Genomic DNA, 26,731 nt, shown 5'->3' with positions numbered 1-26,731 from the left:
AGGCACGAAGACAGACCAAATCACACGCAAACATTTTTCATTGAGTATCTTTCTCTACTCTCAGCTCTTTTGCTTATTTAACTGCATCATTCTGTTGTTCCAGGAAGAAGTATTTAAAAAGTCACACACGCCAGCTTCATGTTCTTTACATTTGGTAGACATGCAGGCAGGAGTCTGCCAAAATTTGTTTCAGTTTGTGTATATGTGCGTGTTCTTTGTGAGGACCAAAATTATATAGAAATATGGAGTGAGGACATTTTGGCTGGTCCTCACATCTTTAAAGGTCTTTTAGGATTAGGCATCTAGTTGTGATGATTAAGGTTAGGGATAATTCTTTGTTTAGGCTGTCCAAATAAATGGTAGTCAATGAGAGACCTTAATATGATAGCTGTGTGTGCGTTTGTCTCTCCAGTAATATGTATTATTAGTCCATCATTTTGAAAGGCAGAATCTGTACTGACAGCCTTTTCTTCAAACCAGCTGCAGCTGACTTTTTAGTTTATTCCCAGTGTATTTACATGTGTGCAAACACATACTTATGTATATTTATGTGACTGCTGCAAAAATATAACCATATGTTCCTTCTTTCCTGTCAGGTGACTTCCACCTGCACCTCAGCATCAGATCTGGTACGTTTGCATCTACAGTATGGTGATTTGCAAAAGTCTTAGGCCACCACTAGACCACCACTACATTATGTGATGTTTTACATATTGACTGGAAAGATGTGGCTAAAAGGTCGTATATATTAGCAAGGTTCAAATCATGAAATAACTCAATAAACACATCTTACCGACGACATTAACTCAGGTTCCACTCTAGGTTTTACTAAACCATCTTTTTGGTAGGGCTGGCCAGAAAGTTATCATGATAAAAATAAGTTTCAAATCAGTCAATATTAAAATGTCAGCTAATTAAATGTCAGCTAACCTCATTTATTTGGGCAGAAAAGTTTATATAACTTAGACCTGACCAACTGATACAACGCCTCGATGAAAACACTGCCCCCACACGCTCAACCAGCAGACAATAAGCAAAATATTAGAGTATGTGACTTTTTGGCAGTGTATTATATAATTGCTGATCAATATCTTATATTTATATATATATCTATTTGTTTTTCAGAGAGGTTCCACAAAATCTTTATCACAAAGGAAGAGAGGCTCATTACCAAGGTAAGACAAATAAGACATCAAGACAAAAGAAAATATTAAGCATGTAAAGGTTAGTTATCTTCATCACTTAATGGCCCTGAAATGATATTGGGTTCTCACACATGTCCAGGAGTAAAAGTGTGGAACAAGTAATGGAGCATGTGATGGAGAACCACTACGACTTTGACCTCACCTACATCACTGAGCGGATCATCTCCGTCTTCTTCCTGCCTGACCTGGAGGAGCAGCGGTACCGCCGAAATCTACAGGAAGTCGCCTCCATGCTGAAATCCAAGCACCAGGACAAGTTTCTGGTTTGTAATAAAACTTAAGTCGCACACTTATAAACTCCATGTTGTATGGGTTGCACTAAAAGGATGTCAGGGGCTTTTTGGACAGCAGCCATTAGCATAACAAACTCCCATTTTTAAGACTCGAGATGAGCAATTTGGACACTGACATCACCTGCAATGAAAACACCTATTGAATGGTACAAGCTGTCAATCAGGGTATCCACTCATATGTGCGGCACTTATTGTCTATTTTCCTCTGAACAGAAACGTTACTCACAAAATCGACATCATGTTATAATGAAGAAAACCTGTAACTCAAAACTTGTGATGCAAAGTGGCTCATTCTACCTTTGTCTCCTATTCAAACTGACTTATTTTGCAAGTAGCAGTAATGGCTGTATCAGTGTTTAATAATGTTCACCTATTGGTCAGAACAGTCTGAAAGTGCCCTGAAAGTGAGGAGGTTAAGGAACTCAGCTGTCATTGTTTTGATTATTTAAATCTGATTTTCTCTACTGTGACAAAATGGCTGCTGTAAAAAGGACCCATTAATGTAATAGCTGCTGTTTAAGGTTTCATTTTAGATAAATAAAAAAGCTTTGTTTATTTGTTGTGTCGCTGTTCATAATTGATGCTGGTTTTGGTCACTGATGAATAGGTCATTTTAAATGATCAGCGATTTTAGTGATGATAGCTTACACTTTTGTGTCTTCTCTGACAGCTACTCAATCTGTCAGAGAAGAGACATGACATCACCAGACTTAACCAAAAGGTAGGTGGATTGACATCTGTCTGACAACACAACAGAACATACATCGCTGTAGGAGAATGCAATACATTATCTGTACATGTGATCACTTTGGTATTGTCATGAAATGATTTATCCAAAGTATTTTACCATGTGATCTAGGTGGAGGACTATGGCTGGCCTGATCTTCATGCCCCACCTTTGGACAGGATCTGTGCGATTTGTAAAGCCATGGAGACCTGGCTGAGTGCTGACCCCAGCAATGTTGTGGTTCTCCACTGCAAGGTTTATGCAGCCTGAATTTGCATCTATTTACTTTACTGTTAAACGTCCAGTGTGTAACTGTAGGATTTATTGGCAGAAACTGAACATAATACTTGTCTTTGCATTGTTTGTTTATTGGAGCATTAGAAAAGGCTTTGATATTTACCTTAGGCAAAGGCTTTGCTTTATAGATGCCACCATCTTGCACCACCATGTTTCTATAATAGCCCAAACAGACAAACTGACCTTTCACATTTATTTACCATGCAAATAAAAAACAACTACAGTCTCACCATTAAATGTCACTCATCCTTACACACTGGACCTTTAAAAAAAAATTAAACACAATGGCACAAAAAACCCAAAACAAAACGTCATAGTCACCTTGATTTGTGTCCTTACAGGGAAACAAAGGAAAGACGGGCGTCATCGTGGCAGCATACATGCACTACAGCAAGATATCCGCTGGGTAATCTTACGTATTTTTATTAATGTAACAAGCTACTCACTATATCAACATGTGTAAAGATTAATTCAGAATTTTCTCCTGCCATCAGAAATGCATTTCAACTCTAGCACCATTTAAAAAGGACTTTAAACATGTTTTTTCACATTATGTCTTACCAAGTATATCTTAGTTTATTCTGAGATCTTTTTATTTCGCTTTGATATTGCCAGTGTTTAATATTTCTGCTTTTTATTCTTTTTTCCTTTATTTAGACTTTTATCAATTTGTTTTATTATGCGAAAGTAAAAAAAATACATATCTCTGCAGAATGTATTAATAAACATAATCATTTTTAATGAATAAAGCACTGTATGTAAGGTTTCCAGATATTACACTGCTGGTTGTGTCCACAGTGCAGACCAGGCTCTCACCACACTCGCCATGAGGAAGTTCTGTGAAGATAAAGTCTCTTCTTCCCTACAGCCCTCTCACAACAGGTCAGATAATTATACGAGCTACATTTCTGTTTTCATGTATTTCCTCTTGCTCTATGCTGTCGTCATATCTGTGCATCACCTCATTGTTTTCAGGTACATCTATTACTTTAGTGGCCTGCTGTCAGGTGCCATCAAAATGAACAGCAGTCCTATGTTCCTCCACCAGATCCTCATTCCCTCATTACCAAACTTCCAGGCTGGAGGAGGTAAGTTGTTGACTTTTTTGTATACCACAGTTGGGACTGATTTTTGTCATTTTTTATTATTGGTATAGTCATTTTTGTGTCCAGAAATTCACAAAACAAAACTTCATTCAAAACAATATTTGACCTTTTTTTTTACCCTAATATAAAGTTAATGTATCATTTTTATTTTAAATAAGTTATAGTTTTATAATAATAAAAAAATAGACACAGAGACACATCATTAATTTTGTTCATTAAAAGTTTAAGTTAAGCGAACTTGTGTATTATTTGTTTTTATTTAGCTCTTATATTTTATCAGATGAAGGTTTTTCCCCCGGAAGTTCAGCATTTGCCATAGAACAAACAATGTCACTTGATGTCTTATGACTAATATCCAAACATCTTTGTGTATTTACAGGTTTCTATCCCTTCCTGAAAATCTATCAGTCTCTACAGCTGGTTTACACGTCAGGCGTATAGTAAGTACACACTAATTTGTCCAGTTCAACCACTGAGCTTTTTTTTTTCCTCACCTCCTGCGGGCAGACGTCTTTCCCTCCCCCTGTTACTTTGACAGATGTTGTCTATATAGGCCAGTGTCTGTGTTTAGGTATAGGCTGGTCTGTGTTTACATTGAAGTTACTGTTGTTTGCCAGTATTTTACTCAACTGGGACATGTTTTTGACTGGTTTTATGACCATTTCTATTCTGTGTGTGTGTCCAGTGATCCCCAGAGCTCCAGGGCGAGGAAGCTGTGTGTGACTATGGAGCCTGCATTGTTGCTAAAGGGGGACATTATGGTGAGGAACAAAAATGAACTGTTCCTCACTGGTTGGAAATGGCTGGAACCTTATTCATCGCCACACACTCTTTTATGTCCCACACATATTTTTCGTCATTACTACCAAACTATTACTTGATTTATTCCTATAAAATGAACATCGTATTAGCACAGCATTTACAAAGAAAATCTGCTTTTTTATCATCTGAGCAAATCAATTCAAACTCAACTACAATGTCAACATTTTCTGCATGACTTTTTGTGCGCAGGTGAAGTGCTATCACCGGCGGAGTCGAGCATCAGAGAGGGAGGTGGTCTTCAGAGTCCAGTTCCACACTTGCACTGTTCACGGAGCCCAGCTGTGGTTTGGAAAGACTGAACTGGACGTGGCCTGCACAGGTTAACAAACACAGGCTCATCAGTTGTTTGGCAGAGTATATGATGACAGTGATTTTTAAGTTTTGGACAGTCATGAAGGAATCACATAGAATGTTCTGAGGGATTTAAAACAACTGTGTCACTGTCTCCCACACTCTTTGAAATGGGGCTTAATTTTTAAAGAGGTATGCCGCAACATTTTTGACAATTTTTTACTGCCATTTCTGTGATATCTTTCAAAAAAGGCTAATTTATTTGGTGACACCAATATAATTTATCTTGACCCAGTCTCTGGGAATTAGACTATACTACACTGAACAAATGGTAGTGTGTATATAGAGTATATCTACTGTTTACAAGACTGCATAATTCAAGAGCTACTTATTCCTAAGTCAGTTTCTGTGTATTGTGAGACAAATAGCAAATGACAGTGTCACGTGTGATAAAACAGAGTTTCTTGTGCATGGCTCAGTAAGCAGTGAGTTCATGGCAGTTGCACAAAGTGCTGTATTTTATACACACACACACACACAGGAAAATAAAAATAGATTTCTTTGAAGTCTTATGCTCTGTTTACTTCAGTCAGTTTCTTTGAATGTCCTATTTATTTCTATTATGAAAAGAGAGAGCAAATCTTTTTTGTTGTTTGTTGGTTTTTCTTCTTTACACTTTGTTTGCATGTATTTTTCATCACTGTTCCTAGTTACAGTCAGGATATTTTAGTTTGCCTTTATGTTAATCTCTTCTGCAGATGACAGGTTCCCCCCTGATGCTACTGTCGAGTTTATCTTCTCAAATGGGCCAGAAAAAATGAAAGGTGAATATTATCATTTGGTCTGTTCTGTTGCTCTGCTGCATTGTGTGGTACATTTTACCCTCCAAATCTCTTTCACTATCACATCCAGATCTGGTAATAACATCCGTCTTGAGTTATCTGATCAGTGGCAGATCACACTGTCAGTTTGACCGCTCCCTATTATCCTGAACACATCCTCAGATCTGATCACTGAAACCATATTTGGAGGTGGTTTAAAGACAAATGTGGCAACATTCCTTAACTACATGCATGTAATCTGTCCCTAGAACACATTAGAGACCTCCTCCTCAGCCGACATCAGCACTAATATGTTAATTTATTTTTAGCCACTACCAGGAGAGCAACACTTATTTATGATTATTTTTTTCTAATGGTGAAAATATCCGCATGAATAGAGAGCTTTAATTCACTAAAGCTCCTCTCATCTCTTTTTCTCTCTCTTCTGTCAGTTGCACTCACACATACAGATGCACACGCACACTCAAACACGCTGACAGCTGACACATCTGTAGTCAGACTTGTTAGAAACATAATTTGAAATGCCTTCTATTCATATCCCGATCTGATCACATGTGGTCAGAGGATGCATCCTGACTCATTTTAATTCCAGGTGTGAACAATCGTACTTAGTGCTATTACCAGATCTGAACAGGGCCTACTTTTCCAATTGCTTGACATTGTAATATCTGTTTTCCAAGGTCGGGAATATTGCAAGAATGATGCCTCTGTCAGAGTGGATTATAACACCTCAGACGCTGTGGTCAGATGGGATTCATATGAGAACTTCAACCTACACCACCAAGACAGCATGGAGAGTAAGAAGTATTTACATACATAATATTAAAAAAAGTAAGCATTGCATTCATGCTGGATTCACACATCACCAAAATGCTCGACAGTGGGCAGGTCTGCTGTTAGAGGTAGCTAACAGACGTTAGCAGAGCAGTTTGTCATTGCTGACTATGTAGCTAGAGTTGCTAGTTTTGCGAAAGCAGTGGTTATGTGATGTCCGCCATCGTTGGGTGCACTTAACCCGACAAAAACATCTGTAATGGGGAAAACAATCTTGTCCTAGAGCTCAGTCTGGGCTGTGTAGTGTTTGAGCTAGATGCTTAATGGGATTTGTTTGGCTGACACTTGGAAAGTTCAACATTTCTGGATGCAACTCGAGCAAAGAGAAGCAACAGACACACACTGCAGTTTGGCGACTCTTGATCCTGCTCCATTTAAAGTGACGTTTAAATTGATGCCTCAAATGCATACGTGTAAATCCAGTGCAAGACGGTACACTTAAACATAACATACATAACACACTTCCTTCTTATTTTTACCAGACATCTCTCATCTGAAGGGCCCTCTGGATGGAAGTCTGTACGCACAGGTGAGGAAGCGACGTGGGCCAGGCTCCACCACTTTGGCAGCATCTCCAAATGGATGCCTTACTCGCAGCCCAACAGTGAAACCCCAAACTCTGAGCCACCCGCAGCCTCCCACCTTCACCAGTAATCCCAATCGCTCTTCGCTCCCCCCTGATCCACTGCAAGATGCTATTTCACCAACAATCTGCCCCGAAAGAGGAAACACCGACTGTCAAGAAGCCAGAGCACGAGACAAAACTAGAGGGAAAGAAAAGGATAGGGAGACAGCAATTTTAGATGATGGAGACCGTCTAAGTTCAGGTGGCTTGAGGCGGGAGCACTCATGTTGTAGTCGAACAAGTGCAAAGTGCAATGATGTGGGACTGGAGAGGGAGAGAGGGCCCAGCATTTCTAACAGTCACTGTCTCGGACGTTGCAACAGCACCAAAGTGCACCCAAAAAGTCAGACCCTTCCTGCTTTGCCTTCCAAACCTGTGTCCCCTCCTCTGAATCCAGCTCACATGGAACTCTGCCATCGTCATAGTGCCCATCCTTTATCTGAGGTACCATGGGAACGTCCACCCCCTCCCCCACCCCTGCCCTGTCTCCACAGACCATACTACCCTTACTCTGCCCCTGAACATGCACACCCACACAGTCTTTCCCTCCCGATGTCAAACAGACTCTGCAGTGGTGAGGAGTTTCACTTCTTCCATTATCCCAACCACAGCCCATCCACTCATCTCTCCCACCAGTCACTGCCCTCCAGTCCTTACAGGGAAATGTTCTTCAGCTCTCCAACACAGTCCTCTGGTTGCCCCTGTCGGGACTGCTCCAACAGGCGAGGCTCAGTCAGAACATTCCAACCATTACACCCAGACCAAACAGAGAGCCTACAATGGTCCCAGGGAGCAGGGGTACAGCAAACAAGAGAGGTGCCCCCACTGTGGGAAAGTGAAAATCCATGGGAGGTGGTGAGAGACACAGAGGTCTGGCAGTGCAAATCAGCCACACCTTCGTTCCAGGTCTGTCACTCTTCTTTGGGTCAGGGCTCAAACCAGGAACAGCCCAGATTTGTACCTGCATCTCACCAGAGCTACCATAGTCCCCAGTCTTTGGTGGATGTGCGGGATGGAGCCAGCAGTGGGTACCACACACCTCCACAGCCCCGCCACTCCTGCCCCTGCTCTCCTTATCAGTCGTCCCCAGCTGAGAGCCACGAGAGCCGGGGTTATGTCTCAGGATACCAGTCTGGGTCGGCCTCACCTCTGCCTGCTAATAGCCCGTCTCCTGGGAGAGTCCAGCTGCCTGAGACTCCCTCTAGATCCAAAGAACAGCAACACAGTGAAGGTGAATGATGTAAACTGAAATAGAGTATTTCCTTCCTCACTCTGACATTTCATAGGTTTTTCCTGGAACTCATAACAGTTCCAGTTTAAGCGGATAATGTCATTTAAAGGCAAAGCGGTCAATTTGAATAGAACATGTATTTCTATGAGTGTTGGAAATGTTTTGGCTGATTTAAATACACTACTCAACAAAATATATAACATTAGTCACATCGTTTTTAGATATTTTCATGCAGAAATCTTTCATATTGTATCTTTAAATGTTTGCCTCAGATTTGTGAAATGGTTCTCTTCTAACTGTTAGAGTCAAACACTTTAAGTGTTTTTTTTTACTTTTACTCATGATCAAAACTTTAATTAACTGATATTCTGTCACAATAATGATCAATTCTGACAGTTTTGAAAGTGTTTTATCGTAATAATGTTTTTGTCCAACGCTTCACTGAAAAAACATGTTTATTTTATTTATTATTCTTATACCTAATTATATAACTCATTTTTCTGACTGTTTAAAGGTGAATAAGTGGTGTCTTGTTTTATTTCTCCTGTCAAAGTGGAAAAAGCCAAAGCTGTTGTGGAGGATGATGTATCCCACGGTTCAGAAGGTAAATCAGACTCTAACGGTCCATCAAGTACTCCTGGACTGGACTCTGATCATGACTACACACTCATCGGTAGCAGCAGCCCCACACACACTGAAGATAGGTGAGTGAAAGCCATTGATATGCATTCATTTTTGGTTTCATTCATGAGCCACAATGTGTTACAATTTGTGTGAAAATGCAACTGACAGACAGAAAAACATGTCAGTTCATCACATTCCGCAGTCAGATCATTCCATACTTTCCAAAACTTACTTACTTTATCTGTAAATAATTATCTTTTTTTGTTTGTCATGTCTCCAGTGTGACTGCTGACAGCCCTCCTCAAAGCCAGGAAAACCACACACAGCTAGAATCCTGCACAAATAGCATCTTGAGTACTGCAACAGCATCAACAGTCATACAAACCCATACTGTCAGCTTATCTGGAAACACCCCACAGTCATCAAGTGAGCAGAATTTGAGTATGGACAGTAAGACTGGTGCAGCTAAGAATGCAGGAAATGCTGAAGGATCTAACCAGTCACATGCTTCCCGTTATGCTGCAGTCATCATCCCCCCTGTCCAAATGCAGCTCAATGGTTCTGCTCTGCCCAGTGATACCCCATCCATCTGTAGCAGGAATGTTACCGTTAATTCTTCAACCAGTCTCAATTCTAGCCCCTCCACCACATCCCCAAATTCTCCTGTTAGCTCCCCAGAGCCTCAGTCGTCTCCACAGCGCTCCCCGATGGCTACAGACGCAGCAGGGCACAGACTAACTCCTGACAGAGACAGCTCAGCTGACAACAAACCTCCGTCACCTGTGCCAGATGGATACAACACACCCACATTTCCATTAGCATCTTATTACTACCATTTACTGAACGTCCCTCATGTCCCATACACGGGTTACACTGCAGTCACCATCCCCGCTGTCCAGCCACCACTCCCAGAGAAGAAGCGCCTTTCCTCCACTGCAGGATCTCAAAATGGACACAGCTCTCTTCAGAGAGTCTCCTCAGCTCCAGTCCCAGCACACCACGTTACTTTCTCTCCTCCAGCGGGGCAACAGAGACGAGGCTCTGCACAGTCAAACTCCAAAGACGAGGCAGATATTCGGGTTAATGCCAAATTTGTCCAGGATAGCTCCAAGTACTGGTACAAAGCAGGCATCTCCAGAGACCAAGGTGAGGATTGTATACAAAAGCAGTGTTTGTGCCCAATATTTTAGTATTACCAAGCAAGTCAGTCTTCAGTGAGCACTGAAGAGTAAGAGATGTTGCTGTTTTCCTCTCTCCACAGCTATAGCTGTGTTAAAGGACAAGGAACCTGGAACTTTCCTCATCAGGGACAGTAACTCCTTTCAGGGGGCGTACGGTCTGGCCCTGAAAGTGGCCACCCCTCCTCCCAATGCCAATTCCAGTGGCAGCAAAGGTATTCATTATGAATGTTGATATTATGACCTGGCTGCCAATGGACACATTAAAAGCACAAAGAGGAGAAAACACTCAGGAAGCACAAACTTCCACCTCTGCTTTACCGCCAACATTCCCAGAAAATTTAATCCTAATCTGTTAGTTTACTTTTACACTTATGCTGCTCAGAAACAGACAGATTTTGTTAAAACACACACATCCTCTTTGGCAGAGGAAATAAAACTTAAAATAGCAGAATACTCTTCTTCTAAGACAGTTGACAATTTTCGGGTGACGCAATGTCGTATTTAGCAGTCATTAAAAGCAATAAAAACAAATTCTGACCGGAGAAACCTTTACTTTTTGAGTTATGCTGCTCAAAACAGACAAAAACCTAACCTCGATAAATTGAGTAGATGACTGAGTTTCATTTTGCTCTCTCACAGTCAGGCTCCTTTATATGCTAGTTCACTTTGACTTTTGCATAGAACAGAGTCTCCATCAATATTCTATTCAATTTTCAATTCTGTTCAGACCTCATTTTGAACTCACAGTCCAATAAACAAAAAATAATAACAAAACATTGAAAATACAGCACATAACACAAAAAACTCAGTACAAAGTACATTGACAACTGTACTATTAAAATATTTTCTGTTTAACCTGGGCTTTTTCTGCCACTTCATAATTTGAGACAGAGCCTTATCCATTATTATTATGATGATGCGTGCTTGTGTATGTAAATTTACTATAGCCTCCAGAACAGCAGATGTTACTAATGGATCATAGGTTTACTGTGTCTGTTTTTGTTTATGTTTGTGTATTAAATCTAAAATTTAAAGAGCCACAGCAAGGAATGATGATGTGGTTTTGATAAAGTCAGGAAGGTCACTCGTGTTCTCTGTACGATTTATCATACATTCTCATGACTAATGCTCTGCTGCAAACCAGTAAGCCTGACTTTTCATCACCCTCTTTCTCTCCTCTCACCCAGTAGATCCTCTGGAACAGCTGGTGAGACACTTCCTCATCGAGACCGGCCCACGAGGAGTGAAGATAAAGGGCTGTCAGAATGAGTCCTACTTTGGTCAGTTGTCTGGTAGACATAAAGTGCTGCTTTCTTTCTTCCAAGTTCCTTATTTTCTTCAATATTATAAGAATTAATTATTATTAATTAATCATTTCTGCACAAACACCAATTACTGATACTAAATGTGACCTCTGCATTTAACCAGTAGTAAACACACAAAGCGAGCACTTATTTGACCCCGGGGAGCACTGGGGGGTTGGGTACCTTGCTGTGGTTGCTTCAGTTGGTCAGGTCTAAGTTCAACAAAGTTACGTGCTTAAGAATGAGCGCCACTTAATAAACCTATTTTTACTTTACTGAGGTGGGTTTTAGACATATTCAGACAAGTGATTGAATTGTGAAAGAATGGTTCAGGGCAGAGGGTTCAAACATGCGGCCCGTCTACCATGTGCCGCCCCACCACTTAATATCAAGTTATAATGAGTTGTTTCTCTGTGTTTTAAAATTTGCAGCTTCATTTCGCATCATAAATAAAAAAATGTATTGTGAGCTCTATATCGTTCCGTATCAAAGCAACCACTTCTATATATCAATATATCAATTCCAATTTTAAACAGTTGGACTTTTTCACTTGACTGACCCCCTGCTGACCAGACTGAGGAAGTTTTTCCACTATATAGTACCGCCTCGGCTCGACTCTAGGTTGGTTTTCATTACAGTGCAGTACCTCCTCAACGTGGGCGGGGTCATCCCAGCACGGCTGCATGAAACTGCCGTTTTATACGTGATTCAAAGTCATTTAAATCCCATTTCTTCCATATGCTGATACTGGGTTTGAACTTAAGCAGGTCGTCTAGATCATGTATGTACAGGTGTACCTAATAAAGTGACGTTGATTATATATACACAGTGTTTGTACCTTTATTTTGTCCTTCTGTCTTCTGTTTCAGGGAGTTTATCAGCTCTGGTGTATCAGCATTCAATCACTCCCATCTCTTTACCTTGTGCCCTTCGTATCCCAGAAAAAGGTAATATCAGTGTTTATCTTTATCTGTGTATTTTTAAAGGTCCAATGTGTACATCAATATTTGTTGCTTCATTGTACACACTGTACCTTTGAGATTAAATATCTGTCTTTTCAAATTATTCTACTATTTAAGGAGGAATTAATTACTACTCTTCAAAGACTAGTTGTCGTTAGAATAGTTATAGACAGGGTTCTTAGTAAGTGACACAGCAGTTGTGAAACTGAAGATTTTGATGTTGCAGATCTGGTTGGGGAACTTCAAGAGACGCAGAGTACAACAAGCACCAGCACAGCAGCTGATCTCCTCAAACAAGGAGCAGGTATCACATGAGTCTCAATTGTTTTTGGTGGTTTTGTTGTCATATGAACTTTCATAGGACTCACATGTAGTGCAGTTGTGTCTTGTCACCAGCAGAGACCGCTGAAGCGCCATATTTACTTTCCCCTGACTTACCCACACTGTAGATATTTTTACTCTTTACTAATCCATGTTTTCCTGTCATTTTGTGAAACAGCCTGTAACGTGCTTTACTTGAACTCCGTGGAAACCGAGTCTCTGACGGGACCGGAGGCTGTTTCCAAGGCAACTAAGTGCACTTTGGCTCTGAGTCCACGTCCAGTGGCAACAGTGGTTCACTTCAAAGTGTCGTCTCAGGGAATCACTCTAACGGACAGCAAAAGAAGGTGCATCCTGGACACTGCAGCCTCACTACATATCAACAACACTGTTAATGACAGGCCACAGTAGAAAAATCACAGGTTTCAGTAATCCTGGCTGGGCTGAGATCCATTTAGCTTCCTCAGTTAGAGAGTCCATGCTGGTTCAATGTTACTCTGTGCTGACTTAGAGGAACTGAACAGAGCCTCTGTTAAAGCGATCAATCGGTAATTGACTGCAACAGGAACAGACTGAACAGAAGATTAATAGTTGGATGTTGGTTAGTACAAATATAAAATGGTAATGTCACATATCTGGAAATAAAATTAATTAAAATGTTAAGAAATTATATTTGGCAGCTAGATATTTAAGAAGTATCTAAAGTATCTATAATACTCTAAAAAATTGGCTGTTCAACACCATGTGTTAATGTGAACATCTGATATATTGTATATATATATTTACCAAATTATAATTATTTGCCAACTCAAAATATGTAACAGATCTGGGGTTAAATCTGAGTGTTGGGGGCGTGCATTTAACATGAATCTTTTGAAGAGAAAAAAATGATTTGGTACTGTACAGTAGCAGTAGTAGTGAGACTTTATTTAGTCACAAAGATGCAAATATCGACAAAACAAACACACATGTATAGATAGACATTCATTCAGATAAAATAAAATGTGTCCGTTGATTTAATTTTTTATTGATTTACATTTAATTATTTAGTTTTTTTCTAAAAAGAAAGAGACATTTGAGAAGATAAGAGCGAATGCATCTGTTCATTTTATGTATAAGGCGGTATTTGTTATTGCAGTAGGTGCATCGGTGTGATTGAAAAATGTCATCATTTTGTTGACAGATGATCGTTTGTGTTCACACAGGCTGTTTTTCAGGAGACACTATCCGATTACCAGTGTCACTTTCAGCAGCCTTGACCCGCAAGACAAAAGGTTTGTCATTGAAAAACTGATCATGTGATTTTTAATAAAAAACATACTGTACCTTCTGTACCATACCACATGTGCTTGAACATGTTAGTGCTGCTCAAAAAAGTCAGTAACAAACGTGTGCTTGCTGCTGCTCCACAAATACGTCTCGTATTGACTTATATTTCACAGATATAAGTTGTCTCTCTGTGATGTGCTGGTCTGCTGTTTTCACTCTGAGACCCGAGTGAACAGTGCTGGTCGTTGCCTGTATTTTTTATAAGAACATGTCTCCATGTGGTCGTTATTCACGTCTTCCTCTGTGTTGTCTCTGTGTCTCTGTGTGTGCTCATGCTTCAGGTGGACTAATTCTGGTAGCACATCCGGCAAGTAAGTGCTTGTGTCTCTGTCTGTTTTTCCTGCCTAGATGTGATCATGACGTATGCATCGTGCTACAGTGCATGGCACTTACAGTGATTGTGTATATAATGATTAGGCAGTCATGACGGTTCCCATGGGTCCTTGAAATCCTTGAAAGGTTTTGAAAATCAGCGGAAATAGACTTTGGTTTATGGAAAATGCTTGAATTTTGTGCAAAAAAGATGCTGTGGACACTGTGTCTCTGCTGTTGACGCGAGATTCCTTGCAGAACAATGAGCGAGTAACGTTAAGCAAGAGAGCAGGGCTGTAATGTTGTTAAATACAAAATTCACGTATCTGTACTTTACTTTATTTGTATTTCTAGCAACGTTTACTTTTACTCTACTACATTTCCTTTAACTATCTTTTTTACTCATCGGTACCAAATAAAATCAAAAGAAGAAGAGTTGGTAATGGTCTTGATGAGTCTTTACTCTTTAGTTTTGCCATTCACACGCTGCAACATGGGGTTAAGTGTCTTGCTCAAGGACACCTATAGACGAGCAGAGCCTGGAACTAAACCCACAACCTTCTAGTTGAAAGACAACTCACCCTCCCACTGATTTACCATGGCTCAATCCTAACTCCTCACTTTTCATGACCGGAGCACAGACTCAGTCTGATACAATCACATAACGCAGCTGTTTATGCAGCTCGCCGCTCACGATCAGCGGTGCTGCACTCTCTGTGCAGCGGTGCTACACTCTCTGTTTCACCGATAGCCTAAACTGCCGCTGGCGATCAGCTGATCGCCACCGCTGATCGCCAGCGGCGCGCTGAATAAACTGTATGTTGCTGTATCAGACCGGAGACCTCACCACCGCTGACCAGCTCCGGTGCTCCGGCGAGCTGGCGATCACCGTGTAACGCGCCACCGCTGATCGCCAGCGGCGCGCTGAATAAACTGTATGTTGCTGTATCAGACCGGAGACTGTGCTCCGGAGACCTCACCACCGCTGACCACCTCCGGTGCTCCGGCGAGCTGGCGATCACCGTGTAACGCGCTACCGCTGTATCAGACAGTCTCCGGTCTGATACAGCAACATACAGTTTATTCAGCACGCCGCAGTTTAGGCTATCGGTGACACAGAGAGTGTAGCACCGCTGCACAGAGAGTGCAGCACCGCTGATCGTCAGCGGCGAGCTGCATAAACAGCTGCTTTATGTGATTGTATCAGACTGAGTCTGTGCTCCGGTCATGGAGGACGTACTGAACAAATATGTTTAATTAGGACGTGTCAGAATGGTCAGTTATGAGCTCTATGTGATCTTTTCTTAACAATTTGTGTGTTTGTACGTCGGAGAAATACGTCCCCTGACTAAATACGGCGACCGCTGGCCGCAGTCTGATGTGAAGTGGTGCGAACACACGATTGCTGATTTTATCCGGCACATTAGCTTCATATATAAAATCCTCTGTAAAACACTGTGCTCCACTGTGCAGCCACCAACAACACACTTGTCCCGCCGCGTTGACATAATACCGCTCTTCCTCCCTCGCCTGCACTCTCGCAGGGATAAGGTGGAGCTAAGGTGGAGCTTGCGAAGTAAACGTACTGGTGGGGCGGTAACATTCGCGGTGAAATGCGCATGCTGACGTCATAAGCGCAGGGAATTCAACATCGAGCGTTTTATCGCCTATACTTACACTAAGGGGAACCACGAAAACATGACTGAGTATTGTTTTTCCACACTTTGGCGACTGGTAGGGCCCCCAGAGTCCCAAATATCAGTATTAAAATGGTTAAAAAGTTGATTTTGCATAATATGTCCCCTTTAATACTTTTACCTCTAAAACTTGAGTACATTTTATATCAGAAAATGTATTTTGATACGGCAGTACAGTAAATGTCATATACTTTAAGACTTTTACTTAAGTAATATTAAAAAAAACTTCTACCAAATCATTTTCTGGTAAGATACTTATGCTTTTACGCAAGTATCGCTTTTGGGTACTTTATACAAGACGGCAAGAGAGATCAAATGATGTGATGTCCAGATGCAGAGTGTGCTGTGAATCAATAAAAGTGGACACCATGGGCGAATCAGCACTTACAAGTTGCCCTCCCATCTTAAACTCTGTCAGCACATTCGGTCCTTGAATTTGAGGGACATCAAAACAACATTTTGCAGTAATACATTAAAATAGCAGTTTCTTTCAGATATATACTGTAGATGTATTTAATTGATCTTAAAAAAAGGAGACATTGTTGTCACTTACAGTATCTGCTTTTCTCCACAGGATTTTTGGTTTTGTGGCCCGGCGGGCGGGCAGTGCTACAGAAAACGTGTGTCACCTGTTTGCAGAGATGGACCCAGACCAGCCGGCAGTGGCCATCGTCAATTTCATCAACAAAGTCATGCTGGGACCACAGCTACGTAGATGAGAGTGCGGACACATTTGAAAACTTGACATTCTGGGATGTGGGAGAGATCATCCATCCATCCATCTATCTTCTACTGCTTTATCCTCCACATGAGGGTAGGGGGGTGCTGGTGCCACTCCCAGCTGACATAGGGCAAAAGGCGGGGCACACAGGTCTCCAGTCCATCACAGGGACATATATAGACAAAAAAAAAACATTCACACTTACAATCCACACTCACATCTACAGTCAATTTAGAGTTTCCAAATTGTCTAATCCCTAAATCTGCATGTTTTTGGACTGTGGGAGGAAACCGGAGAACCCTGTGAAAAGACAGAGATAATGATGAGTGTATTTTAGGTGTGTGTGTGTGTGTTTGTCTGTGCATATGTTTGTGTGTAGATTTTCAAATCTGCTTCTGACACATCACTGCTCCATATTGTGTACAGTGTATGTCATTTTACTGAGCAAACAGTGACAGAGATTTGATTTGAAAAGCCAAAGTCTGACCTTATTTTGGTGGTATGTGCCAAATTTTGGTGGTATGTCTATTCAAAGAGGTTGTAAACGTTTACATGACGCACAACAAACTTTAGAAAATGCATGACAATCAATTACCCACACTCTCGTTTATATGAAGCTGAGGCGACGATGGTTCAGAGGGTCTTTCAACAGAGTTTTCAGAATGTGCCATTTTTGACAGGTCCAGTGTAGTGACATCTAATGGTGAGATTGCAATGAATGGAGGCGTCATCTGCTGACTCCTCCTTTTCCCATGCGTTCCAGGGAACTACGGTGGCCTTCACATACCAAAAAGGATGTGGTTCTCTTCTTAGTTTGGCTGTTAAGCAAGGCCCCTGCCTTAAGCACATGCACAATTACACTCCAGACAATTTCTATTTTAAAGCAATTATACACATATACATACATTCTTATGAGAAGTATATTCAATTTCTGGCCCCCTTAATGTTACGCACTGGACCTTTAAGATGAAGGTTGGGGTCATTTTGGGTGCGAAAGGGTCAAGTAAGTGATTTAATGGAGGGAGGTTGGGTATTTGGAATATATATAAGAAGAAAGTGTGAACCGAAGCTGTACTTTCACAAGTATTTTTGTATTTTTTGTGAAGCTATAACCACAGATGCAGTATTATGCAAAAAGCTACCTACGACTTAAAACTGAGAGATAAAGGAGTATTACTAATTAGAAAGGAAAATGAAGGAATGTTGGCCTTAAATCAGAAATTTAAAAGATGTGGACACAACTTTATTTACACTTTTGTTTAACATTAAAAAGCCTTTACTTAGTAAATGGGAAAAAAACAAATATGCCATGGTATCAGAGGGCATTTTTATCACTATGTTTTTGTTGATTAATATTTGTGTTTTCTATAAACAAAGACAGTATTTAGATAATTGTGGGACAATTGTTTTTTGTTTGTTTTTTAATACTGGATTTTTATGTATAAGAAGTAATATATTTTAGACCTGTGATGTGTTTGAAAGAAAACAATCCAGGTCATGTCACATTTGACCAGATGATTAAGGCAATAAAATCAAATGGGACACAACAAGTGTACATTTCATCATTAGAATGCCATTTTACGCTTACCCAAAACAGCTAGTTTTACGTTTAGTGCATTCATATTAATGGAACCAGTTCTCATTCAGAGTTCTATTTATTATTTCTTCACAGCTCCAAAAGATTCATTGTAGTGGCAAACGTCATCCAAAGTCGCTGTAGGCAGGTTCCTATGGGCTTGACTTTTTCAAGTCCTCAATCAACAAGGCAAGGAAGAGTCATGTAAAGGGGTTTGCACATTTATTTCCACTTGCTGTATATCCAGATTACATTTCCATCCACAAATATACAAGCCTCTCTCAGATCAACAACATGTAGAAATATTCCTTTGATGTTCCAGGTTGTGAATGATGTTTTATAGATTTAACAGTAACATAAAGGTCAAAAAACTGTTTTACACCAAACCTAGCACAGCTTTTAACGGACACATTCCTAGAGGCAAATGACTAGATATTTTCTAGTATATCTACCTATCCCTCTATCTATCATAGCTATCAAATGTATCAAGGTCCACAGGAGCCCTTATCTACAATACCTGGTTCCTTTCCTTATAAGAGGGCACCACACCACTTCAATGTCTAACTGAGCAAGCAGGCTTTTTATTTTGAAGGAATAAATGAACATGAATGTAGGAGCCAGTATTGTGTTAATTTAGTTTAAAATGATTAATGAAGGATTACTTGTTACATTGTATATGAACCAGTTTGAATTACTTTGTTGTCAATGGACATGTGAAATAAGATGAACAGGTGACACATTATGAACTATTCTCGGTATTGTTGTATTGGTTTGTACGATGCAAATCTATTGATGTAAAAAAAACAAATCCATTGTGATAGGAAATCTATCCATTTTTTTGGGATTCCGGTTTTTTTTTTTTAATGTAACCGACTCTTGGGCAGCCCGTGGCCAATGCTCCCCGGGCGCTACTCAGTGTGGCAGCCCACTGCTCCTAATTCTAGGATGGGTCAAATGCAGAGGAATACTTTCCCTAAGGGGATTAATAAAATTCAATTCTTCTATAGATTTGAAGAATGTAGTTCATATACCTACTGTAATTACTTGTAATAGTCTTGGTCTAGCGTTATCATGAATGAACTTAATAGAAACCAGAGCGAAGCCATGATATGACCATCGTTCACTCAACAACATTCCAATTTAGAAATGTCGCCGCCTGATGACGCTGCGATTCACTGTCACCTTGTAAAGGTACGTTTACCAATTTCGACTGCTACAACGTAAACATATGTCCTGTAAAATCACAGTCGTTCGAGGAAACCGCAAACAAAAAAGATGAGGTCCCGCCGAGATTTGAACTCGGATCGCTGGATTCAAAGTCCAGAGTGCTAACCATTACACCACGGGACCATGTGCTTTATCGCTGTTGTTGTTGCGATATTATACCGCTAAGCACGGACACAATTCCCTGTAAATTTCGTGTTATTTTGGGTGTTTATTGTTACACCAACCGACGTAACGGTGTCGAATCACATTAAATCAATAACAGCTACAAACCTATTGGACTAAATCAACCAGTTTTTATATAATTCACGAACTACAGCTAGCCTAGCTTAGCCGAGCTAACTAACGGGAGATCGCTCGCTCGTTGCTGTACGTTTTCGAGAAAGGAGCTGTTTTCTCTGTCATCACAGATCTGCAAAACAAAGATAAACAGTCAGAAAAACGGAATGAAGAATGATATAGATAATAATTATAACAGAAAAATAATATATTTATTTTAGGTGCCTTTCAGAGCACACTGCAGGCTAAGTTAATAAACAAATGGTGTTTATAAATAATAATAGATGAAAAGATGTATACAGAGCACATTTCGTAGCTAAATGTGATATTTAAGTTCCTTTATTGATTAAATAAGTATCTCACATGTAGATTAAATTCATTAAATTCGATTGCAGGTTTGAATTCAGAATGCTTTCTAAATCTCAAAAGATCTGGAAGCTATGAGTATAAGATTAGAACACTAATTTAATTAATATATTAGATATAATATCACAATAACAATTAAATATTCACAATGATATTTTACAGACTTTTAAAGTAAACTTGTTTATTGACGAAAATTATTTGCAATAATACATTTTATCAGTTTCAACATACGATATCTTGTATTTGAAGTGTATTCAATTGAATATAGGTCGAAAAGGATTTGCATATCGTTGTATTCTGTCTTTATTCACACTTTACACAAAGTTCTGAACTTCAATGGAATTGGGGTGTGGTATGAAATTGATTGGGTGGGCTGCATGTGGCCCTCAGGCCACAGGTTTTACACCTGGCTAAATCAATACATTTCTCTTGGTATCATTCATACCTTGTGTACAGCACATGTCTGTACGTGCTGGATAGTGTTTACTGGCAGACACAGATTCATGGCTCTGTGCAGCAATATTACAAAAGTAGCATATGTGTTGTACCTCATCCTACCAGAAGAGGGAAGTAGAGAAAGTTTAATTGGGCCATGGTGGTGTTTTTCTCATGTGGACCTGCAAATCTTCACAGTGCAGCTCCCATGAAGAAGCACCCAGGGGAAGAATTGAGAAGCATGGTGTGAGACGTTCAGGATTTCTGATCACTGTCAGTCTCACTTAAACATTCTGTGTGAGAGCTGTTCATGTGTCAAATAATAATATCATGTTATTTTTGTGCTTTACTACATCTTAAGAACAGCAGCAGCAGGAGTGCTGGAACAGTGTCCGCCCCCGTCTTTGACTTTCTGCTGAGCGATTATACAAAGAAACATAACCCTTGGTCTCTTTAGAAAACATTTGAAAAAAGACAAAGGAATTCCAACAATGCTCAATATTTGCAGCCACATCAAACTCTGAAGTAAAGTTACTGTTTGTTATTTGAGTAAAAGCCCACATACTACTCAAGCCATAGGTCGGATATAGGATATTTGGACTTTTTGTTTTTGCTTGTTTATATGCATCATTTCATTCAGTAAAGTAGATTTCAATTCATCTGTCTATGTAAATAAAACACACATCTTTATTTGTGCAAAATATCATATACATGTATTATTTGATGCACTTACAATAATAACTTTAATATTACTTAGATTATGAGATTATATACAAATTATGTTTTGCATAGTAGGAGAAAGCAGTTTCACTGAATTCTGAGTTATTTCTGGGAACAAATGAAGGTCGCGAGTGAGTGATATTTGGATGCTGGCTTTGAATGTAAAACTCCAGTAATGTTTTCTGGAGAGTTAGTTTAGGGTTGGGGGTCACGTGTGGTCCGGCAGGACTTTTGTGGGCCCCCTTTTCCAGCGCCCCCCTGTGGTAAAATGTCCTTTAATTGCCTGTGAGAAAGTCTGCTGTTTCGATCACCTGCTGCACAGCTTTACAGTCCAGGGTGGTGCAGCTTGGACACCACACGGTGATGCAGCTGCTACACATACTCTGGATGCAGCACATGTGAATGGAGCTGAGGATCTGTGGACTCGTGCTGATGTTCTGTGTTAACATTACCCCCGACTGTTGACCCAAAGGAACTCCAAACTGCTGACACACTCCAGTTAAGGCGTATTGATGGGCTTCAGTGTGTTTCCACCTCATCACCTGCTTCCTTAAGTCCACCAGCAGTCACAGAGTTGTCCTCAGAACAGTGTATTGATTGTTTTTTCTTTTCTTTTTTTTTAATAATTAGAGTCACCTTATCTCTCGCTTCATCTTAATCTAATGTCACTATACCAGTGTGTGAAGTAGAAGAGGAGGATGATGAAAGAGCAAATTATCTTATTGGAATAAATCTGCCTCCTGTGAAAAGTCTGTTGCTGGGCCTATTTACACCACTGTGTTTTAGCGTTGGTGATAATGGTGTTACTTTGAGAACTCAATATTTTCGCAGGTGGTTCTTGGTAAAAGAAAAAAACGTTTATCTTGAGAACCACAGGGTAAAAGCATTTTTTTTCCATCAGACTGATCCACGACCAAGTTTTTAGTTTTTTCTGAAAGGTTTCGCGGACACTTCAGTAATTTTCTGTAAAGCCTGTTTGCAGACGTCTCGCCTTACCATAACATGTATCACCTCCTGCGTGTAGTGTAGTAATGTCACCGGGCGACATGACATCTAAACTGTGACATTTGCTTCTGTTTAAAAGTAAAGGAAATATTTTGATGATTTTTGTTTTGTTTTTTTGAGGATGAGAAATACTAGGGCCATGACATACGTGTGGAGAATTAACTCTAAATCTAAAAATGTCCATAGTGCAATCATGTAATTGTACACCACGAAGGTCTATTTCACTGTAGTTTGATCTTAACAAGGTCTCAAACTACAGTAACACTTCAGCAGCCTTGGCAGAGGTTTACGCTCTCCCTCCCTCATTTTTTGTTCTATAATGTTTTTGTGTTTACTTTAGAGTATTAGATAGATAGATAGATGTTTAAAAGTTATACTCTACAGTTTTAAGTTTGAATTAAATAACTACAAATATATCTATCATCATTGCTTCAGGAATCAGGCCGCTGCCAAAAGCAAGAATTTTTCTTTTGTCTTCCATGAAAATTGAGCGAGCGAGTGTGGTGACAGTTGACGTGTCATTCTCAAACTGATGAAAGCGCCTCCACGCTGTGCCACACTTATGTGTGTGTGTGTGTGTGATCCGGCTACTGGCATCGGTTTGTGCCTGCATTACTGAGAATAACTGTGACATTAAGACTCGGTGGTCTGCCTGTCAGTAAAGTACAGGGTTTGCAGGTTTGTACGTGGTTGAGCTCAGACTAAGGATGATGGATTAAGAATGAATATCAACCGTATCATGGGGATTAAGGTGAAGTTATCCCCACTTGATCTATTTACTCTATGCAATATGCAGAGAATCTACACGGCTCAGAGGAGGCTAAATCTGTGTAGGTCTTTGACCAGCAGCCAATGAAGGCATCTCCCGATGACAGATGTGTGAGGAAGAGGGTCGAAGTGCCTCCAGCAGATATCCTGGGATTCTTAAGAACAACAGGAATGTGTGTTGTATAAGAGTGAAACATTACAAAGTGGAGCAGGCCGAGTTAGTGTGCATGCATTAGGGCGTCTGCCAGAGTCTGGTTAGTGTTTGGCTCTGTGCTTGTTCTCACTGACAGAAATGCCCCTCAGTTAATGTGTGTTATTTACTAGTAATGATTGCCTTCTATTTAGCAGCACTCATTACACAATTTATCACAATACTAATGTGCAGTTGTGAGCAATTCTGCTCTCTTCTGTGAGCCAAACTAACACTATCCATCATGTGTGCCATTACAAAACACAGTCATCCATGTGCAATGTATAATCTGCTGTTATTGTGAATAATTGTGCTCTTATAACAACAAACAGCCTCTTGATTCACTTTCATTCTAGTATTATTATTATTATTATTATTGTTATACAGTATTTCTGCATTGTGGATCACATTTCTTGTACTTTTTTAATCCCTGAATATAGAACAAACGAAACAAGCCGCCAAGTTAAAAACCAAGTCGTAATAATGCTTAACAATTTTCAAATAGAGAGAATAAATAATATTCAAACCAAAATAGCTAAATATATATATATATATATTACATAAATTCAGATATACGTTAAATAAAAAGAGTAATTACAGTAATTACTTACTGTATGGAAGTTAGGGGAAAACACCTGTAAAACTAACACAAAGCCAATTTTTATTTAGCAAAAAAGGCTGATAAGAATCATCACCAACTTGACTTATAGTGACCCAAGTAATTAATTATTCTTAAACCTACAGACATTCAAAATTTAGTTAGTTATGGGCAGTGGATTATTATCTGTGGATCAGCTGCTCAGAGGAACTCAAATTATGTGTATATATTATTTGAGCTAAAAACAACATTTAAGAATCTACTTTTAATGCATGCATGGAGATTTTGTTTTGATTATAAGGGATTTTCTTTTCTGACAGGTAACATTAGTACCTAAGGTAAGCAAAATAAACTTGAGCTTCAGCCTACACTTCTTCAGTCTATTTCTTTTGTGCAGAATGCTACTATTTAATTTATAAGAAAGTGTGTCAACACAAATGTACCTGCTTTTATTTGTGAATTATACCTGTGACCGAAAACTAAACGTGTCTTATGTGTGGTATAATGCAGCATCCTGGACCTGTGTTCACCTTTACAATCATGTTATTGCTTGAATGTGTCGCCGTGTGCTGTAAAAACACAGTCTAAAAACAAGTTTGGTTGTCCCTGAGGCAATTGTCGGTACAAGAGCCGTTAATCAAGTTATTTATATTTCTTCACCAATACTGTGAATACTAATTCACGTCATTCTTGTGGGTCAACTATTTCCACTCTCCTTGTTTCCAAACAGCGAGCCAGCTCACTGTGAAGGGCCGGAGCATCTGAGGACACAAAATGGCTGGACCGGGATACATGGCTGACATGGGTGTTGTGGAGCCAAATAAATCCCTGTTAGCAGAACAGCTTGATCCAGTGCAAGTGCCAGACTTGGAGAGTGCCCAAGCCACAGGACAAGGATCAACTCTCCGTGAGCATGCACCTCACACCCACACACTTTACTACCAGTTACTGTACATGAATCAACAGTTAATAAGATTAAGACACACGTCTGAGCTGCTTAAGGGCTCGGGATATGCTAATTCAGAAGTCAAGACAGAAAATAAACAGGTCTGTGACAGACAAACAACAATTTTCACACGTGTGCCTATTTGTTGAGTGGTGTGTGTGATCTTTACAGACATTATGTACGGCTGTCTAATGTGGAAAAGGACTGGAATATTTCGAGAATGTTTGTTGTTTTAGAGGCAAGGCGGCGCTGGGAGGGGATTCTGAAAGCAGAGCAGCAGCAGCAGAGTGGAGGCCACACAGTAGCTCCACACTGAGCTGAGGATGAATAAGATGTGAGAAAGCAAATTTTCCCACATTTAAACCGACCATCCCGCTCGACCATATGTGCCGTGACAGCAACAGGCAGAGTCAACTATGTTTTCAGTCTGTGTCTTTTTACCTCTGCCTTGTCTGTTTCTGAGCAGCATAACTCAAAAGTAAAGTTGGATGTAGGTCATGGCCCAAGGAAGACATCATTTGATTTTGGTGGTTACATATACATATATATATACATATGTATGTGTATATGTATATATATATATATATATATATATATATATGTATAAATATATACATATGTGTATGTGGAGAATTAACTCTAAATCTAAAACTGTCTGTAGTGCAATCATGTAATAGTACACCATAAAGGTCTAGTTCACTGTAGTTTGATCATAACCAGATCTCGAACTACAGTAACACTGTCGGAAAATGTGCAGCCTTGGCAGAGGTTTAGCTTCTCCCTCGTTTGTTTGTGATATTGCTCATAATCTGTTTTTAAAACTGTGTTGCACTGTTGATTTTCAGTTTGATGTATTCATGCTGAAATAGAAACAGTACGGATTTTTACGGAAACAACGTGTTTTAAGAAACAGGCAGAGCATACATAGAGGTCAAGAAAAAATCATTTATGGTCATTACAACTTTGCAAAAACAACAAATCCTGTGGCTTAAGACAAATGTATATCAGTGCTTGACATGGATAGATAGATAGATAGATAGATAGATAGATAGATAGATAGTATTTTGTAATGTTGTTGTGTTTTCTTAAAAGTAGCGTTTGGCACTCCGGAGCCACCGTACCTTTTGTAATGTGCACATTTTTACCTTCAGTTTTCAGCCTGCAGCAAGGTTAAAGGACTGTTAAGTAGGAAGAGGATACATGGGACCGGATGGGGCCCTCCTCTCTTTCTTTCCCCTCTCCCCTTCATATCTGTTGCCTTTACAGTGTTTACATTATAGACACACCCCTGACCTTCACCCACTCCTCTCACAGGGGCCCCCTCACGCCACCATTCCCACCGCAAACACGTGCACGTACGTGTGAAATGGCCCGTAAATATAAACTAGAGGTTACAGGCGAGAATGGTTTAATCCAGGACAAAGAGGAGGGGGCGAGATACCAGCAGTATTGTGGACATGTTCAGTTCATGTTCAGTTCTATTTTTATCTCTCATCGTGCATTGCAAATGTATGGCAACACGACCATGCGGCGGCATCGCCTCCCAGCCTACCATTGTACTGCAGAGCAGACACACCCCTCCACACACACACACTCACTCCCGCCTCTCTGCACACGTTTGCAGCGTGTCAAAGAAACACTGAAGCCAAATGCACCAAATTCACCGTTTAGCACAGGACGTGGCTCCTGCTGTTACTAAACCCGCGCTGTATCGATGGTGTTCCTGCAATGTGTTTGTATTTCAAACGCAAGTCTTGGTGCACGTGGCTGTGAAACAAAGAGAAAAAAAAATAACGTGAGAATATGGCGCGGTCGTTTCAACGCGCCGCGTCGTAGCCGCTGTTTACATGTCTTAAACCTCCACGCCGACGGATAAAAAAAAGGGGTTAAACTGTACTGC

General features: G+C 40.2%; 1 protein-coding gene and 1 non-coding gene across 5 annotated transcripts; one reads left to right on the top strand and one right to left on the bottom strand.

Annotated features, from left to right (window-relative positions):
- Positions 1–577: 577 nt before the first annotated feature.
- On the top strand, positions 578–16,819 carry LOC122767588 (tensin-2-like). 4 transcript variants are annotated; one of them, XM_044022942.1, is made up of 24 exons: positions 578–629; positions 1,126–1,175; positions 1,285–1,468; positions 2,169–2,219; positions 2,358–2,480; positions 2,864–2,928; positions 3,321–3,404; positions 3,498–3,610; positions 4,008–4,068; positions 4,314–4,389; positions 4,640–4,769; positions 5,500–5,565; positions 6,264–6,380; positions 6,900–8,273; positions 8,827–8,977; positions 9,178–10,043; positions 10,159–10,290; positions 11,269–11,358; positions 12,252–12,329; positions 12,571–12,648; positions 12,844–13,012; positions 13,871–13,939; positions 14,276–14,305; positions 16,578–16,819. In XM_044022942.1, exons 3-24 carry the CDS (start codon positions 1,307–1,309, stop codon positions 16,720–16,722), a joined length of 4,230 nt encoding a protein of 1,409 aa, XP_043878877.1. In that variant the 5' UTR covers positions 578–629; positions 1,126–1,175; positions 1,285–1,306; the 3' UTR covers positions 16,723–16,819. The 4 variants fall into 4 exon arrangements, with proteins under 4 accessions (XP_043878877.1, XP_043878875.1, XP_043878878.1 ...); XM_044022940.1 differs by having other exon boundaries at positions 11,266–11,358; XM_044022943.1 differs by lacking the exon at positions 14,276–14,305 and having other exon boundaries at positions 11,266–11,358.
- Positions 16,820–19,578: 2,759 nt separating this feature from the next.
- Positions 19,579–19,650, bottom strand: trnaq-uug. The gene has a single exon. It is a non-coding gene; the product is annotated as a tRNA-Gln (tRNA).
- Between the last annotated feature and the right edge of the window lie 7,081 nt (positions 19,651–26,731).

Source organism: Solea senegalensis, linkage group LG4 (genome assembly GCF_019176455.1).
Source record: "Solea senegalensis isolate Sse05_10M linkage group LG4, IFAPA_SoseM_1, whole genome shotgun sequence".
NCBI classification, from domain to species: Eukaryota; Metazoa; Chordata; class Actinopteri; order Pleuronectiformes; family Soleidae; genus Solea; species Solea senegalensis.
This window is presented reverse-complemented; position numbering and strand designations above follow the sequence as displayed.